Genomic DNA, 17,446 nt, shown 5'->3' on the forward strand with positions numbered 1-17,446 from the left:
GTGTGTGTAGAATACCACCGTTGTGAAAAATGGGGGAAAAGAAGGCTGCCATTTATGTGAAAAGAATACATATTCATTCTTATAAGTTTGTGGATTGTATTTGGAAAGATGCCAAGAGACTACTAACTATAGTTGTCTTACGGAGAAGAACAGGGTGGCTGGGGGATGTGGGTAGGAAGGAGACTTAGTTTTTATTACCGTGTGCAAGTATTACCTATTTAAAACAGATAATAAAGAGAAAGGAGAAGACTGAATGTGTAGGCCACAAGGTCAGGTGGCCTAAGAATTGACCTTTGGCGGCTCGGTTGCAGGCAACTGACTATCTAAGGAGTGGGCCCCACCTTCTGCAGTGCTTTTTCCTTGAAGAGGAAGACACAAAAGTTCTTCACAACAGGACTACTTTCTGTCCTTAGCTCCCTAGAGAATTTGATTCACAAGCTCAGGGTAAAAAGTAGTTGAGCTTTTAGTTAGCCAAGTATGGTGCTGGTGAGTGGGCAGCCCTGTGGATTAGCGTCGTGTTTTCCCATCGAACTCATGGGAATCTTCATTGTACTCCCTGTTGATGAGAAGACTGATTCTTTGTTTTGATTTTATAACTTCAGTTATGTGTGATTTATTTGAAAGTGTCTATGGAACTAATTAGGTACAATGTCTTAGGACTAGTTAGAATTTGCCCTTCTTTCATTTAGCAGGCTTGAATCCATATTTTCTAAACTGTTAGTATCAGCAATAATAGGTATAGTTTATAACAAATTTTACTGGTTGCATAACAAACTTTGCTGGTTATATAGCTCTTTTTTTTTTAAAAAAAAGATACTATTTTTAGAGAGGGGGAAGGGGAGAAAGAGAGGGAGAGAAACATTGATCAGCTGCCTGTTGTACACAACCTGACTGGGGACCCGCAACCCAGGCACGTGCCCTGACCAGGAATTGAACCTGCAACTTTTTGCTTTGTGGGATGACACCCAACCAACTCAGCCATGCTGGTCAGGTCAGGGCTGGTTGTGCAGCTCTTAAAAGGCAGGTGCACACTTTAGCTTATACTGCTGGATCAGACTGTTCTGAATACCATAATTCAATTAAAGTAAATACTCACTAAGTCATCTTTCAGCTCTGGTGACGTTAATGTTTGATTACAGGGTTGAGACGGGGAAGAAAGGGTTAACTTCTCAGAGACTCATCTGCTCTCAGTGCCAAGGTGCTAATGTTATTTATTATACCCCTTCTTCAGTGGCTCTCCATTGTCTACCGAATAAAGTCCAGACTTCTCTAGCATAGCGTTTCAAAGCCTTTTATGACCTCGCTAGCATATTTTTCTGTTTCCTATACCTGCCCTCCCACAAAACCATTGTTCCTTTACATGTGTTGAGCTCTTCCTTTGCCCTGCTTATAAAGTTCCATCTGCTGGAAATTCTCTTTATTTTTTGTCTCTACCTGTCCAACTTCAGCTCATCTTTCCACGCCCCAGGTATAATGTTTCATTTTCCATGAAACTTTCTCTGTTCCCACTCAGCCAAAAGTAATCCTCTCAAACCCCTTTGCACTTTGTACTTCTCTTGGGTTACTTAGCGTATTCTCTTGTAGGGCTAATTGTATATATGGCAGATTTGGTCTCCCCTGGGAGATTAACTGTGCCTGGGAAGCTGGGCCCTTTTTAGCCATCACTCAGTTATTCCCCACAGCATCCGACCATTAATATTCACTCACACATTAGGAGCTCAATTTATGGTCATTGGCATCTTGAAAGTGTCTTCAGTTTGCTCTACCTTATCAACCCAGATGACCATTTGAGCCTACTGTTATCTGTAAGGGCTACGGCACAAACAGCTGGGAAACAAAAAACACTTCACCCCATGTTGATATAGTTAGTAAGTTTATGGCCTGAGAAAATCTGTGCCTTTTAAACCTCAGAGGGCAGGTGTATTAACAAACTACAGAATTTTCAAATAAATGAAGAATTCCATTACCTCACTATTGCTGTTGATGAATTGGCCTGTGACGACACTTAAGCATCAAAACACACAGCTCTTTTTAGGTGAGAGGCTGACATGAGTGGTTTGGTTAACATTAAGAAAAGTCTTATGAAAAGAACTGTTGAACTTTCCCACTTGTTTCTGTTCGGAATATGCCCTATATCATAAAAAGTGGCCAAATCTTTTTCCATGACCTGTTTTTTATTGTCTTAAAGTGTTATTTCTTAGGCACAAACTAGGTTCAGAGGCTACAAATTCAGAATCACGGAATCAGCAAATCCATGGTTGGAAGGGACATTAGAGACCAGGCTGTCATGTAGCTGAGTTCCCACCACACGTTTATTTGCCCTTCAGAAGTAAGCCATTCTCTACTTTTTGAGGTTATCCATTCCATCATTTGGATATTTAAAAACTCCTGTTAGAAAGTTTTGCTTTCAGAATTCAATGCTGAGTAATTCTTTCTCTTTCTGTGGCCCTCACATTGGTTCTGATTCTAACTCTTGGACAGTGTAATCACTTTGCTACAATATTTAAGGCAACGCTCCTGTTTTTCTCCAGGTTAAATATCTTTGATCTTTTATCTTTTCCTTTTGTCTCTTAAAAACACAGTGTTCAAACTATGGACAGAATTTCAGGTAGTCTGATCTGTGCTGAGTTCCTACTTTATCTCACTTTATACATTGAAGATAAGTTGTATTTCTGTTACTGTATCTAAAATCCCATTAATTTGGGGACAACCTCACCCCTCTTGCCTCCCTTCAAACATATTCTGTTACTTAAGCCTGTAAAACATTTTCATACATAGGTAGGTATGACTCACCTATGCTGTACCTCTACAGTTCTTTTAGGCCAAAGTGCAGGACCTTAGATTAATCCTGTTCAAATTCATTCTCTTAGATTCAGCCTGTTAAAATGGCCTGTTGAAATATTTTTGGTTTATGGTTGGGTCATCCAGCATATTTGTCTTCTTGCCCAGCTTCTTGTCATCTGCAAATTTGATAAGTATGTTTTCTTTTCTCCATCTTAGTTACTAAAAGAGATGTTGAGGCAGGCTGGGCTGGAATCATTCCATTGTACCATGCTATTGCTAGTGGATTTTAATGGTCAGGATTAATTCATGGAGATAGAATTGTCAATGTGGTCTGAATATTCCATAATTATCACAGGAGTTGTCTTTAGGTGAGGAGTCCTGATGTCGCCACCTAGTAACTGTTTGATGGGAGATAATAGGAATTTAAGTATGGTCATAAGAATGAGATTAGGAACTAGCTTGGAAAGTTGATGACCCTGTTTATATTCTTATATATCTATTAAATATACTATTGTATTCAGTAATAAAATGTAATTCTTATATTTTTATGTAAGGTCTTAAGCAGAGAGAGCCCTCTGGACTGATTAAAGGCAAGGTGGTATAGGGGAAAGAGCCCTAAACTTGGTCCTGAGTTTAGTCATTATTTATTTAGCAAATATATATCAAGTGTCTACTATACTTAAGCCCTGGAAATAACAATGATAATTAAAAACCAGCCTTGATATTTGCCTTCAATGGAGCCACATTCTAAGGGGGGAAACAATTTGATAATTACACAGATGAAAGCATAATATTTTCTGTGATTTATATTCTGGACAAGTGCAAGTCACATATTTAATTTAAAAGTGTCTACTAGCTCCCTTAAAAAATTAAAAAGAAAAAAATGAACTTAATTTTAATAATAGGTTTTATTTAATGCAATATATCTGAAATAACCTTTCAACATATAAGCAATATTAGAATTTTGAGATATTTATATACTTTTTCTTGAATTAAGTTTTGAAATCTTAAACTTACACCCATCTCACCTTGAATTGGCCCTTTTTACAGTGCTCATGTAGCTAGTGGCTTCCATACTGGACAGCACGGTCCTTTACCCGCCTTTACAGACTACTCTGTGGGTGGGCAAACTACTTGCCTTCTGTAGGACTCCTGTTTTCGTCGGTAAAATGAAGGTTTCAGACTGAGTGATCTTCTACAGGTTGTTCTTCCATGTGCGAGGGAGCCTTCGGAGTTTTTCTGAGTAGCGTATACCTTGGTCTGGGTGGGGCTCACACGGGTGTAAATAATAGGTACACTTACAATTTATATACTTTATGGTGTATCTGTTGTACCTCAGTAAAAGTCTTTTTTTTAAGATTTTATTTTTTAATAGAATATTATAAGATTTTGTTTATTTTTAGAGAGAGGGGAGGGGAGAGAGAGAGGGAGAGAAACGTTGATGTGAGAGAGAAACATCGATCGGTTGCTTCTTGCACACACCCTGACTGGGGGGCTGCATGCACCATCAAGGCATGTGCCCTGACTGGGAATTGAACCAGCGACCTTTCGCTTTGCGGGATGATGCCCGACCAACTGAGCCACACTGGTCAGGGCACCTCAGCAAAAGTTTTTTAAAAATCACTTCTAATGTTTTTATTCCGTGCTCTGCGGAAATCACTCAGATGAGCTGACCTTCGGTGGACATGTGTGATGTGAAAAATGCAAACAGCCAGTGACTCTATGTCTTCTTCCCACCCAGGATGTGCCTAGTCCGAATGAAGCAGGAAGGCCGGACTGGGAAATACATGTGTCGTATCATAGTTCATTTTATGTGGGAGGATGTCGAGCAGCGTGGCAGAGTCATGGGGGTAAGTGAGTGCTATCGGATGTGGTCCTGGAAGCCCCAGTGAGAGACTGAGTTGAAGTTTAATGTATTCTGGAATGGCCTTGCTTTTACTTTATTTTTCAATTACAGTTTACATTTAATATTATCTTGTATTAGTTTCAGATGTACTGCATAGTGGTAGACAATTATGCACTTTATAAAGTGGTCCCCCTGAAATTTCAAGTACCCAACTGGGAACATACATATAACGGGGGCCCCCAAAAAACCCGAATTATCTTCTGAAGGGTGCATGCCTTGTAGTACAGTCTTCCCCTACTAGGTGAGTGTTCGAGGAACCCATCTGTATCAGTGCACCAGCTGGTGGTAGTGTGAGAGGCTGCATTTTGCTTCAGTGAATTTTTTGAAGACTCTTTCAATGCCTTTGCCCATTTCATGATGGGTGATTTAGGAGCGCACCTGCCCACACTGTGCTGAGTGGTCAGCAGTTTTTGACCAAAAACAGCCTGACCCCTGTGCCCCACCCTCCATATTCACCCAATCTCATCCTGAGCAACTTTATTTTGTTTCCCTGAATGAAAAATGTCCTGAAAGGGAAACGTTTTGCTGATATGGAAAAGGTAAAACAAAAAAACAGCAGAAGCACAAAAAGGCACCAAAATCGGTGAATTAAAAAACTTTTGAGCAGTGGAAAAACATCTCAATAGGTGTATTGCATCAAATGGAGAGTACTTTGAAGGCGACTGAAGTTTAAACATGTAAGAATAAATGCACAATTTTTTATAAATAAATTTTATTTTGGGGGTCCCTCATAGTTATAACAGTATTATCGACTGTATTCCCTATGCTATACTTGACATATCCATGATTATTTTGTAACTACCAATTTCCTAATTTCTTCACGTTTTTCACCCATCTCCTCAACCCCCTTTCCCTCTGGCAACCATTATGCTTGTTCTCTTTATCTTTGTTTCTCTTTTGTTTGTTTACTTTGTTCTTTAGATTCTACATATAAATGAAATCATATGGTATTCGTCTTTCTCTGTCTGACGTATTTCACTTATCATAATACTCCCTAAGTCCATTCATATTGTTGTGTATGGTTAAGATTTCATTCTTTTTCATGGCCGAGTAATGTTCCTTTACATATATTTACAATGTTTTTATCCACTCATCTATTTTGGGGCACTTGGGTTACTTCCAGATCTTTGCTATTTTAAGTAACGCTGCAGTGAACACTACAAATGATGCTACAGTGCATTAGTGTTTTGAGTTCCCTTGGATATAAACCCAGAAGTGGAATCGCTGGGTCATATGGCATTTCCATTTTTAATTTTTCAAGAAGCCTCCACAGTGGCTGCACCAGTCTGTGTTCCCACCAGCAGTGCACGAGGGTTCACTTTTCTCCACATCCTCACCAACACTTGGTTGATTTGCTGATGATAGCCATTCTGAGAGGAATGAGGTAGTATCTCACTGTGGTTTTAATTTGCATGGATTAATTTGATTTCTTTAATTACAGAGCAAAGCTCTCTCTGTAGATTGAGAGGTAAACAAAGTGTGTAGATGCATTATAAGTCATACATGTTCATAGAATAACATGATTAGTGACATTGAGCATCTTTTGATACAGCTATTGGCCATCTATATGTCTTCTTTGGAGAAGTGTCTATTAGGTCCTCTTCCCATTTTTAAATTGGATTGTTTGTTTTTTTGGTGTTGAGTTGTATGAGTTCTTTCTTAGTTTTGGATATTAACCCCTTTTTGAATGTATCATTGGTGAATATCATCTCCTATTCAGTGGGTTGTCTCTTTGTTTTGTTGATGGTTTCCTTTGCTGTGCAAACCTTTTCAACTTGATGTAGTCCGATTTGTTTATTTTTTCTTTTGTTTCTCTTGGCCTGAGGAGATATGTCAGCAAAAATATTGCTAAGAGAAATGTCAGAGATTTTACTAAGTTTTCTTCTAGGAGTTTTATGGTTTCAATTCTTACATTTAAGCCTTTAATCCATTTTGAATTTATAGAATGGCCTTGCTTTTAGATAGAGGTGAAATGCAACTGATGCAAGTAGTAATTCAGCTGGGGTCACTTCTGCGTCTGCAGACAGACATGCCACAGACACTTGATATGTTTGCACATGTTATCAAGGTTTATCAGTGTGAGAACATCCTGTTGTATGGAGATGGGATTATTAAACCCAAATCATGGTGGTAGGAGGGATGGATTTGGTGAACGAATGGAAGAAATCAAATAATAATCCAGTTTAAGGACACGTGCTTTGACACCGATTTCAATGTTTGCACCAGTCCTCCTCTAATTTAGTTTGGACGAAAAGACCCTGGTAAGGGGCCTGTACTGTCCTCAGGACTGAAAAGTAAGCTCCTTGACCACTGACAACCTAGAATACTTTGGCAAGTTATCTACTGAAGAGGTACATTAGTACATTTAATATTAAGCTGAGAAAGGAGAAATATAGTATTTATATAACATAGAACGACGACAATGGAAAATTGAAACCAAAGCATTAGAATATGGTTGGTTATATAAATAATACTCTTTTCCTGTATGTATTTTGTGTATTTTATGTGTCTAGACCATGTTTTAGTAGATTGTAGTTCTTTGTTTTTTCTCATTTTGTTGCCTCGCAGCTTGGAGGCATCTAAAGTAAAGCAGAATCATCAGACAGGGTCACAAAATGGGTTAATTTGTTTTCTTTTATTACAGAGCAAAGCTCTCCCTGTAGATTGAGAGGTAAACAAAATTTACAGAGGTATTATAAAAGTCATAAATAGAATAAAAGTCAAACAGTAAAAAGCATTTAATGTAAAAAACAAGTGTCTTTTCCCTAGTCCAACTTCCCAGAAGTAATAACTGTTAACAATTGATGAGTTTCTTTCTACTTGTTTTCTATACAAATACAGATGTATAACTGTGTATTCTTTTAATGTAACATAAATGGGCTTATACTACTGTTTTGCATCTTGGCTTTTTTACTTAATATATACTAGATATGTTTTTACAATTGTTTTCAAAACTCAAAATATTTTAATTATATTTTATTGATTATGCTATTACAGTTCTACCAGGTTTTTTAAAATATATTTATTGATTATGCTATTACAGTTGTCCCATTCCCCCCCTCCACTCCATCCTGCCCACCCCCTCCCTCCCACATTGCCCCCCCATAGTTCATGTCCATGGGTCATACCTTTAAGTTCTTTGGTTTCTACATTTCCTATACTATTCTTACCCTCCCCCTGTCTATTTTCTACCTACCATTTATGCCAAGCCCTTATTATATGAAATGTTAAAGGGATTTATCTAAGAAAAAGAAGATAAAAAACATGAATAGTAAAAATGACAGCAAACTCACAGTTATTAACAACCACACCTAAAACAAAAACAAAAGCAAACTAAGCAAACAACTAGAACAGGAACAGAACCACAGAAATGGAGATCATATGGAAGGTTATCAACAGGGGAGTGGGAGGGGGAGAAAGGGGGGAAAGGTACAGAGTTCTACCAGTTTTTCTCCATTTCCCCTCTCCATCCAGCACCCACTACTCCCTCAGGCAATCCCCACACCATTGTTCATGTCTATAGGTCATGCGTATAGGTTCTTTGGCTACTCCATTTCCTATACTGTACTTTACATCTCCATGGCTGTTCCGTAACTACCTATTTGTACTTCTTAATCCCCTCACCTCTTCACCCATTCCCCTACAACCACCTCCCATCTGGAAACCATCAAAACGCTCTCTGTAGCCATGATTGTGTCTCTGTTCTTGTTTGCTTAGCTTGTTTTTTGGATTCAATTGTTCATAGATGTGTATTTATTGCCATTTTATTGTTCATAGTTTTGATCTTTTTCTTAAATAAGTCCCTCTAACATTTCGTATAATAATGGTTTCGTGATGATGAACTCCTTTAGTTTTTTCTTGTCTGGGAAGCTCTTTATTTGCCCTGCGACTCTAAAGAATATCTTTGCTGGGTAGAGCAATCTTGGCTGTAGGTGCCTGCTTTTCATGACTTTGAATATTTCTTGCCAATCCCTTCTAGCCTGCAAAGTTTCTTGTGAGAAATCAGCTGTCAGTCTTATAGGAATTCCCCTCTAGGTAGTTGCTTTTCTCTTGCTGCTTTTAAGATTCTCTCTTTATCTTTAACCTTTGACGTTTTAATTATGCTGTGTCTTGGAGTGGGCCTCTTTGCATACATCTTGTTTGGGATTCTCTGTGGCTTCCTGGACTTGCATGTCTATTTCCTTCACCAAATTAGGGAAGTTTTCTTTCATTATTTTTTCAAATAAATTTCCAATTTCTTGCTATTTCTTTTCTTCTGGCACCCCATTCATGCAAATGTTGGAATGCTTCAGATTGTCCCAGAGGCTGCTTATACTAACCTCTTTTTTTTGGATTCTTTTTTCTTTTTGTTGTTCTGATTGGTTGGTTTTTGCTTCCATATATTCCAAATCATTGATATTTGATTCTCAGCTTCATTCACTCTACTGTTGTTTCCCTATAATTTTTTCTTTATTTCAATTAGTGTATCCTTCATTTCTGACTGGATCTTTTTTTATGCTGTTGAGGTCCTAAGTTCCTTGAGCATCCTTATAACCAGTGTTTTGAACTCTGCATCTGATAGATTGCTTATCTCCACTGTGTTTAGCTCTTTTTCTGGAGTTTTGATCTGTTCTTTCACGTGGGCCATGTTTCTTGGTCTCCTCATTTTGGCAGCCTCCCTCTGTTTGTTTCTGTGTATTAGGTAGAGCTGCTATGACTCCCTGTCTTGGTAGAGTGGCCTAATGTTGTAGGAGTCCTGTAGGGTCCAGTGGCACAGCTTCCCGTATTACCCATGCTGCATGGGAGTTAAGTGGACAATCTTCACCCATGTTTTAATTATTGTAATTATTTTCACATACTTCTATGTTACTGCCTAGTGGTTTCCTGTGCTTACTATGTGCATAAAATTGTGGTCTTTGAGACTAACTTATGGACATGATGGTTGCCTACTGAGAGTCTAGGTTCAGGGCATTTTCACATTCTTATGTCTTTAGAGGATCTGCTTGTACAGGAAGCACAGCGGACGTGGGTTCACCTATAGAACACTTCATTGACATTTATGTGTCTTTCTCTGGGATAACAGACAGTTGCCATTTCTGTTCATTCTAAGACGATGATATATCAAGAGCTTTAGCTGTTGTCATTATCATCATCTCCTATTTTGGAGTCAGTATTCATCTGTCTTGTAATTGTGCTCTTTGGTTCCTTTTTCATTTTTTTTCACCGTCATGCTTTCTGCTGTCTTAGCTGCCCCAAATGAGATCAGCAGTCTTTAAAATATTCATTCAGCCGAGTGTTCCACGTGCTCTCAAAGGTTTACTACCCATATCTGGACATAGGGTAGTGTGGGTAGTCTCAAAGCATCCCCATTTAAAGGTTTTATTTATTTTTAGAGGGAGAGGAAGGGAGGAAGAAAGAGAGAGAGAAACATCGATGTTTGAGAAAAACATTGATCAGTTGCCTCTTGTACACGCCCTTGGTTCGGGACCCAACCCGAAACCCAGGCATGTGCTCCGGCCAGGAATCAAACTGGCGACCTTCCGCTTTGCAGGATGACGCCCAGCCCACTGACACACCAGCCAAGGTTCACAGCATTCCCATTTAATGATGATCAGTGATACCGCCTGGCCAGCCAAAGCCTCGGCTGACTGCCATGCAGTTACACGGTGGCTCTTCTATTAGTTAGCCTTGTTTTTCTTATCACCGTTGACTACACTCTGCTGGAGGTTGGACCACTAGAGACACGTGGGACACAGTTTGCCCCAAACCCGAATAGCTTAATGAGGCACAGATTACTGACTTTTGGACCATAGGAATCTTTTAGTTGCCTCCTCTCCATGAATTTCCTTTCGGACCTCCGTATATATCTCCATCACAACGTTCAACCCTTTGGGCCTTCTCCTGTATTGCTGTATGGTGTTCGTTCCTTCTGCTCGACAGTATGCTTTATAAAGTTGTGCTGTCCACAATTCTTTTGCTTACACAGTTAACATTGGATGAATAAATTGAACTTCAGCCTCTGAAATTGTTTTAAAGCCCACTTATTTATCATACAAATCATTCTTGGTTTATTAATCTCTGGTCCAGGCGTACATCCATGGGGTCTTCCTGTAAGAATTAGTCTTTCCTCCTTTTTTATCTTCCGTTTTATTCAAACATTTTTTTCTATCTGAATTATTCTAGATATGATGCTGCCCTATAGAGAAGTGTGTTAGGTCAGTGTTTCTCAAACTTGAACATGTCTAAAATTCACCTGGGATCTTGTTAAAATATAAATTCTGATTCAGTAGATTCGAGATAGGGCCAGAGAGTCCATATTTCTAAAAAGCTTGGTGATGCCAGTGCCACCAGGAGAGTAGGGAAGGAGCAACCACACTTTGAATAGCAAGGTATTATTATTATTATTATTATTCCTCACCCAAAGTTATGTTTCATTGATCTGAGAGAGAGAGAAACATCATTGTGAGAGAGAAACAAACATCTATCAAGTTGCCTTCTCGGATGTGCCCTGACTGGGGACCTGACCTGCAACCCAAGTGCTCTGACAGGGACTTGAACCCACAGCCTTTTGGTGTATGGGACAATACTCCAACCAACTGAGCCACCCAGCCAGGGTGAATAGCAAGTTTTAGATGTACATAATACTCCCTAAATACAGACTCTTAAATTTGCCTTCATGAGGGGAAATGCCGTGCTCTAGTTTAGTTACAAAGACTATAAATAAAAGATGGTGATTTAAAAATAATAGAGATTTAAAAATAATAAGAGCTGGGGAATTACTATTATTGCTTTTATATCATAATTGACTTGATTCCCCCTTTCCAATCTCATGGAATAAACAGACACCTTTATACAGGCAAGAAAATAATGTATTAACCACTTCTAAGTTGTGAGTGTGATTGTGTGTGTAATGTAGAGGGGATTTCAGACTTCTGCGTGTGTAAAACCTAAAGAAACAGGAAAGTTAGGGACACGTGGCTGGAGAAGATAGCAGGCAGTAGGGAGCCAGTCTGGCCTGGTTCTGTCCCTAGCTGGCAAGTCTTTCCTCCTCTGTGCTTCAGTTTTTCATTAAAAAAACAAAGCAAAACATGATGGTGGGCTATGTGATTTTCAAGTTACTTTTGAAGCCTTGAAAACCTATGATTTAAAGGTGGTAATTTGCAGATCTGTCTGTGTTATTTGGCACCCCACGTGTACATTTTTAAGGAAATTCATATGAAAAGTAGAACTTATAAGACTGATCACTGTAGTAGTGATTTTTCTTGTGCCAAAGAATTCTTAGAGGCTATTACTTTACCTGAGCAGATTGCTGTGGGGAAGACTGAGAACTAACAGAAGCACTTGCAAATTAATGATAAATCAGAAATTTGAATCAAGGACTCCTTAGAAATTAGAATTCCAGTCTGATTTGGTGGGAAAATTTTTATTTGATAAAAATTTGCTTTTTACCAGCTTTTTAGTAGCCCAGCTATTGTGAAAAATGAGGCAGACTCATATATATATATATATATATTATATATATATATATATATATATATATATATATATCTTCAGTGAAGCTGGGATAAAAAGTGAGTGTTAAATTTGAGGTTACAAAAATCACATCAGTAATTTAACATGTTCTGACTTTAAAAAAAACATTATTTGGGATTTAAACATATAAATTAGCTATGGAAATAAAGTTCATTATATCACCTCATCTGGTCTTGTTTTATTTCATTAACTGGTTCTTAAAAACCTTTGTGAGCTGCGTTGCAGCTGAAGAGGTTGGAGACCATTTTTCCTTGGGTCCTTGCCTCACTCCTGAGTGTTGGTAAGAGTAGAGAACCAAGACCTGACACAGCTGTAAAAACAGACAGCGCCTTTGGCCTCAGCTCTTTCTCCTGGTGCAGGCAGATTTCAGATGTAAATTTCACTTTCTGCCTCTCCTACTAATGAAGTAAGTTTCTTTTGCTGGGTTTGCAGCCAGGTGTGTCCAGTCTTGCAGCTAACAGGGCGCTTTACTTAATTTTTCCATTTGTGACATTTCAACCAAACTTAAAAAACAAACATAAAAATTAGCTCAAGGCAGTGGCTCAAAGTGTTAATGGTAACCTTAGGCTGGCCAAACGACTTCCTCTCAGTTCTGTCCTGCCAGACATCTCCACCTTGTGGCTTACAATGAACAGGTTTAAAAGCTTTCCAAGCCCTGGAGACCAGGTGGGAAGGGGTGGGGTGGGCTGTAGTCAAGAAAAGGCAAGTTTATCTTTATCAGGGGTCCCTGGCATGCCAGTTGCCTCAGCCGGACTCTTTTTGCTAGCACCATTCCAGAATGATGATGAACCGCCTGTCCCTTCAGGGTCTCCTGCTCTGTCTGTAGCAGAGCTGTTTGATGGGATGGTGCAGAGGGCCTAGGAAGAGGTGGAGGAGCTTAGGGCTGAACTGGACTCCTTTGTAAAGTTCTACTTTGCTTTTCAGTACCAGCAATTTCTTTGCAAGGTTCTCTGGGATCGTACTCCAGACTCCTTTTCCAAACTCATTTCCCTTAGCTCTTCTTGAACCTTAAATATGTAAAACCTTCTAGCACATGTGCCTGGAACATAATAAGCACTCACTGAACGTCACATTCCATCCTTGCTTCACAGACTTTGCTCCAGGCAAGCTGAATGCCTAGCTCTTCCTGTCTTGTGTCTTTCCTCATGTGGTACATAAACCTAGATTACCCTAACACTCCACAGCTCTTCACCCCAAACTGGAAGCTGATCCCAGTCTCCTGTAGCTGGAAGTACCATAATAATTCATATGAATTCTTCTTCTGGCTCTCACTGTTTCTATTTCTATCACTGTCATTCATGTATATGGACTGCCTTCCTATGTTGAGGTCTAATGCACATTTGTATTCCTACGGTACCAAAAGTGGAGCCTTGTACATCATAGGGATTCAGTAAATACTTCTTGACCGGATGAGTCAGTAAGTGACTGAATTTGACCCCCTTTTGTTATCTTCAGCTTACCTCATGGAATTACGAGAAGGACAGTGACCTAATTCCATTTTCCGAGGCCCTGGCTGCCGCAGTGCACTGACACTGGCCTGCCTTTCTGTAATACTCCTGGCTAAGTGCTCCTCAAGCTAAGTGCTCCCAATTCAGCTCATCCCCTGTCCGACCCATCACATCTCTTGCCGCCTGTCTCCCTGGGTGCCCGTGCCCTGTTCCATTTGACTATCTTTTGTACCGTAGTTATAATACTGCTTAGAGCTGTGTGCATCAGGCACAGCTAAAGCCACTTTCCACACCTTCCTTTTAGAGGTCACTGGTGATTCTCCTAAATAAGTCTCACTCAGCAGGCAAGGGAAAAATAGCTCTGTGAACCCCTTCTTCCTGTGTCCTACCTTACTTCTGATGTTATAACCATCAATTCAGTCCCCCAAGCTAGAATTCCTAGAGTCATCCTCAACTCCTGCCTCATCTGCATGTCGCTGGCCTGTCAAAGTTCCTCCCAAGATATCTCTGGATTTTATCCCCTCCTCTGCTCCATTGCTTCATATCAGTCTTCACCATCTCTCTCTCTCTTTTATTTTATTTATCACTCAAGCCACTGAGCCACACCACCTGGGGCTCACCACTCTTTCTCTTTTGTTGCACATGGCCCCTTAACTAGTTCCTAGGCTTTCCCCACTCTATGACGCCCTCGCCCCAGGTAACAACCACAGGTTTTCTTTCTAAATCCCACATCTGAGTATGTCCCTCCTCTGTCTAGAAATCTGTGAGGGCTCCCATCATGGACTGGACGAAATTCAAACTTCTTAGTAGAGGCATATGGAAGAATCCTCAGAGTTACGTAGGAGAATGTGCTTGTTCTTAGAAGGTACATGCTGAAGTATTTTTGGGTGAAATCTTTTATTTGCAACCCTCTTCAGATGATTTAGCAAAAGAAAAAAGGATGTGTGCACACATATGTGTAAAGTTGACCCCTGAACAGCGCAGGTGTTAGGGGCGCTGGCTGCTCCCTTAAACCGTTCACAGTCAGAAATCCACGTACAGCTTTTGACTCCCCCCAAACTTAACTACTGTTGAGTGGAAGCCTTACTGATAACATAAACTGTTGATTAGCACCTGTTTTGTATGCTATATGTATTATATACTGTATGCTTACAATAAAGTAAGCTATAGAAAAGAAAATGTTATTAAGAAAATCGTACAGAAGGGAAAATACATGTACAGTGTTTACTGGAAAATACATGTATATGAGTAGACTCGCAAAGTTCAAGCCCTATAGTTTAAGGGTCAGCTGTAGGTAGATATAAAGCAAATGTCACAGAATATTAATCATGAATCTAAAGATTATACAAGATTTTTATATTATATCATACATCGTTTTTAAAAAATTAAGTTTGAAATTCTTAAAACTGAAAATGGGGGGTGTGGGGGTGAAGAATCTTCACATTCCGGCCCCGCCTGCCTTTCAACTCCAATTTCAAACGAGCCGCACCCACACACGGCCTTTTCATGAGCAGGTGGGTGCACCCGTGCACTCAGACACGCGCCCCACTCGTACCACGTCTTGCCCGCGTCACAGGCTCTGTGCTCTTTCATGTTCCTGGGCTTTTGTTTGTGCTGTTCCCTGTGTCTGAAGTGGTCTTAACCTCTGCCTCCTCTGCTCATAACACTGAGACACGGCTGGCTGGCACCTCCTCCAAGAAGCTGTTCCCAACACCCCCGGTTAGGTTAGTGTTTGGCCACGCCCTTCTCTGGATTTCTACAGTGCTTTGCACAGACTTCTGGGGTAAGACACGCTGTAATTATGGGTTTGTGTAGGTCAGGACCATTAGATGGGATATGGATCTTAGGGTCCCTGGTGTCTTAACAGAATTCCTAACGTAGTACCCACTTGTTGGAGGAACATAGGTTCTTGTTTCTGTTATTAGTGTCTGGCCAGTAGTATCTCCAAAATCCTGACTTAATGAATGACCATCTTATATCACATCCGGATTCAATTTTGCTGACCACCCCGCCTCCCCCCCTCAAAAAAAAGGAAGTTCATTTTTCTCTCCCTGTCCTGCCTCAGGGGTTTCCTGGCTCTCTGATCATTTATACTTTTAATCCACTTTATAGAATGTTCGATTGGGTGTCTCAGAGATTTCTTTCGTTAAATGGTTCTCAATCGGAAGGGGCTCAGTTACGTATAGTTTGAAAAGTCTCCCCAGAAGGTCTCTGATGCTCATCTCTGGTTAAAGGCCATGGATCTCTTCCCACCCTCTCATTTCTGTAGTGAGGAAATGGCGGCCCAGAGCATTGAATCGGTTTGCCTGAGGTCGTGCAGCTAGGAAACAGCAGAATGAGGACCAAGCGAGAGTATGCCCGTCCCCAGTCCAGGCTCCACTCTGCCATGACATCTCCAAATCGACCTCATGGCAGCTTCCTTATCCCCTGCCGTATTACCAGACACTTCCAAAGACCAGGCCGACGGCCTTTCTTGAATCTAGAAGCGTTCCATTTCTTCAGTGAAGTCCCAAACCTGAGGCCCCTTTTATTCAGAGTTTCTAATCTAATACGGCAGAGGTTTCCTACTCAGCAGAACTCATAGAGATTAAGGGGGGGAAAAGACAGATGAGAATGCTAACAATGTTCTGAATTTGTTTCTTTTTCCAACATTTAGAGTCTGAACGTCTCCACATCGTCTGAATTTGCTTTAGTTGATTTTACAATTATTTTTCAGAGACTCCTTGCTTCTGTTTTTTTAAGAGTAGAGGAACACCGAGACTGAACACCGAGCTTGGAGAGGCTGGGCCGGGAGACTAACAAAGGCGGTATTATGCTCTGCACAGTGAAGCCAATAAATGAATTCAGGAGACACCTAGATGTGTTTCTAGAGGAGAGCGGGAGGGGGAGGGGTATGGTGAAAAGGCAGAAAGGTGGGATTAAGATGAATTAAAATGGAGCCAGCATGTTGGATAAGGGGAGGGCCTCTTCCTGTTCCCACCATTGCTTAAGAGTTTTTATTCTGTTTAGTTCAAGAGTTAAAACTAGTCTTTACCATATACCTCGTAGTCATACTCTCATCCCCCACTCTCTCCCTAGGAACAGAATTTAGTTTGAAGGCTCTTTCAGCCTGACACAGCAGTGTTTGTTATTGGGGTGCTCCATCTACTAGATGTTCCCGGAGGACCTTAGACTGTTAACACTGGGCCCCCAACCTGGGACTGCTGATCAGGAAATCTGGAAGTGGGACCCAGCAGTCTGTGTTTTGAGCAATTCCCTCAGTTTGAGAGCCACTGCTCTTGTCTGAGCTACATTTTTAACCGATGGAAAAACTGGCTGTGGAAGAGCTGAGTAAGTGTATGTTAGAAACCAGCTGCAGAACAAGAACTCAAGCCCCCGGTTGCCAGCCCTCCCTGCTAAGAAGGGCAGGGTGTGGATGGATGTGGGCTAGTGACTTGTGGAAGGTGAGGATTTCGGCGTGATGCAGAAACAGAGCTCACCAGTAATAACAGCTAACATTTATTGAGCATGTCCTCTTTGCAGCGCACTTTACAAGCACCGTTTGAATTTTCCTTTTTACAACAATCTTACCTGTGAGATTGGTAATATTTCCATCTTCATTTTACAGAAGAAACTAAGGCTCTGAGAAGTTGGTGTGTTAATTCTCTGCAGCTGCTGTTAACAGCTTACTACCAACTCAGTGGCTTAGAACATTAGAAATTTGTTCTTTCATAGTTTTGGAGGCCAGATATCAGTTCCACTGAGCTGGAACCAAGGTGTTAGCAAGATCATGCTCCTTCTGGAGGCTTTTGGTAAG

General features: G+C 40.4%; 1 protein-coding gene across 1 annotated transcript in view; it reads left to right on the forward strand.

The window, feature by feature from the left end:
- Window positions 1-17,446, forward strand: part of UQCC1 (ubiquinol-cytochrome c reductase complex assembly factor 1) — a 93,600-nt gene that overhangs the window by 44,393 nt on the left and 31,761 nt on the right. The window contains exon 7 of the mRNA XM_024559260.4: window positions 4,526-4,634. Within this exon, the coding sequence (XP_024415028.1) occupies window positions 4,526-4,634 (109 nt within the window). The remainder of the gene's footprint in view (window positions 1-4,525; window positions 4,635-17,446) is intronic.

This window comes from Desmodus rotundus, chromosome 6 (assembly GCF_022682495.2).
Source record: "Desmodus rotundus isolate HL8 chromosome 6, HLdesRot8A.1, whole genome shotgun sequence".
NCBI classification, from domain to species: Eukaryota; Metazoa; Chordata; class Mammalia; order Chiroptera; family Phyllostomidae; genus Desmodus; species Desmodus rotundus.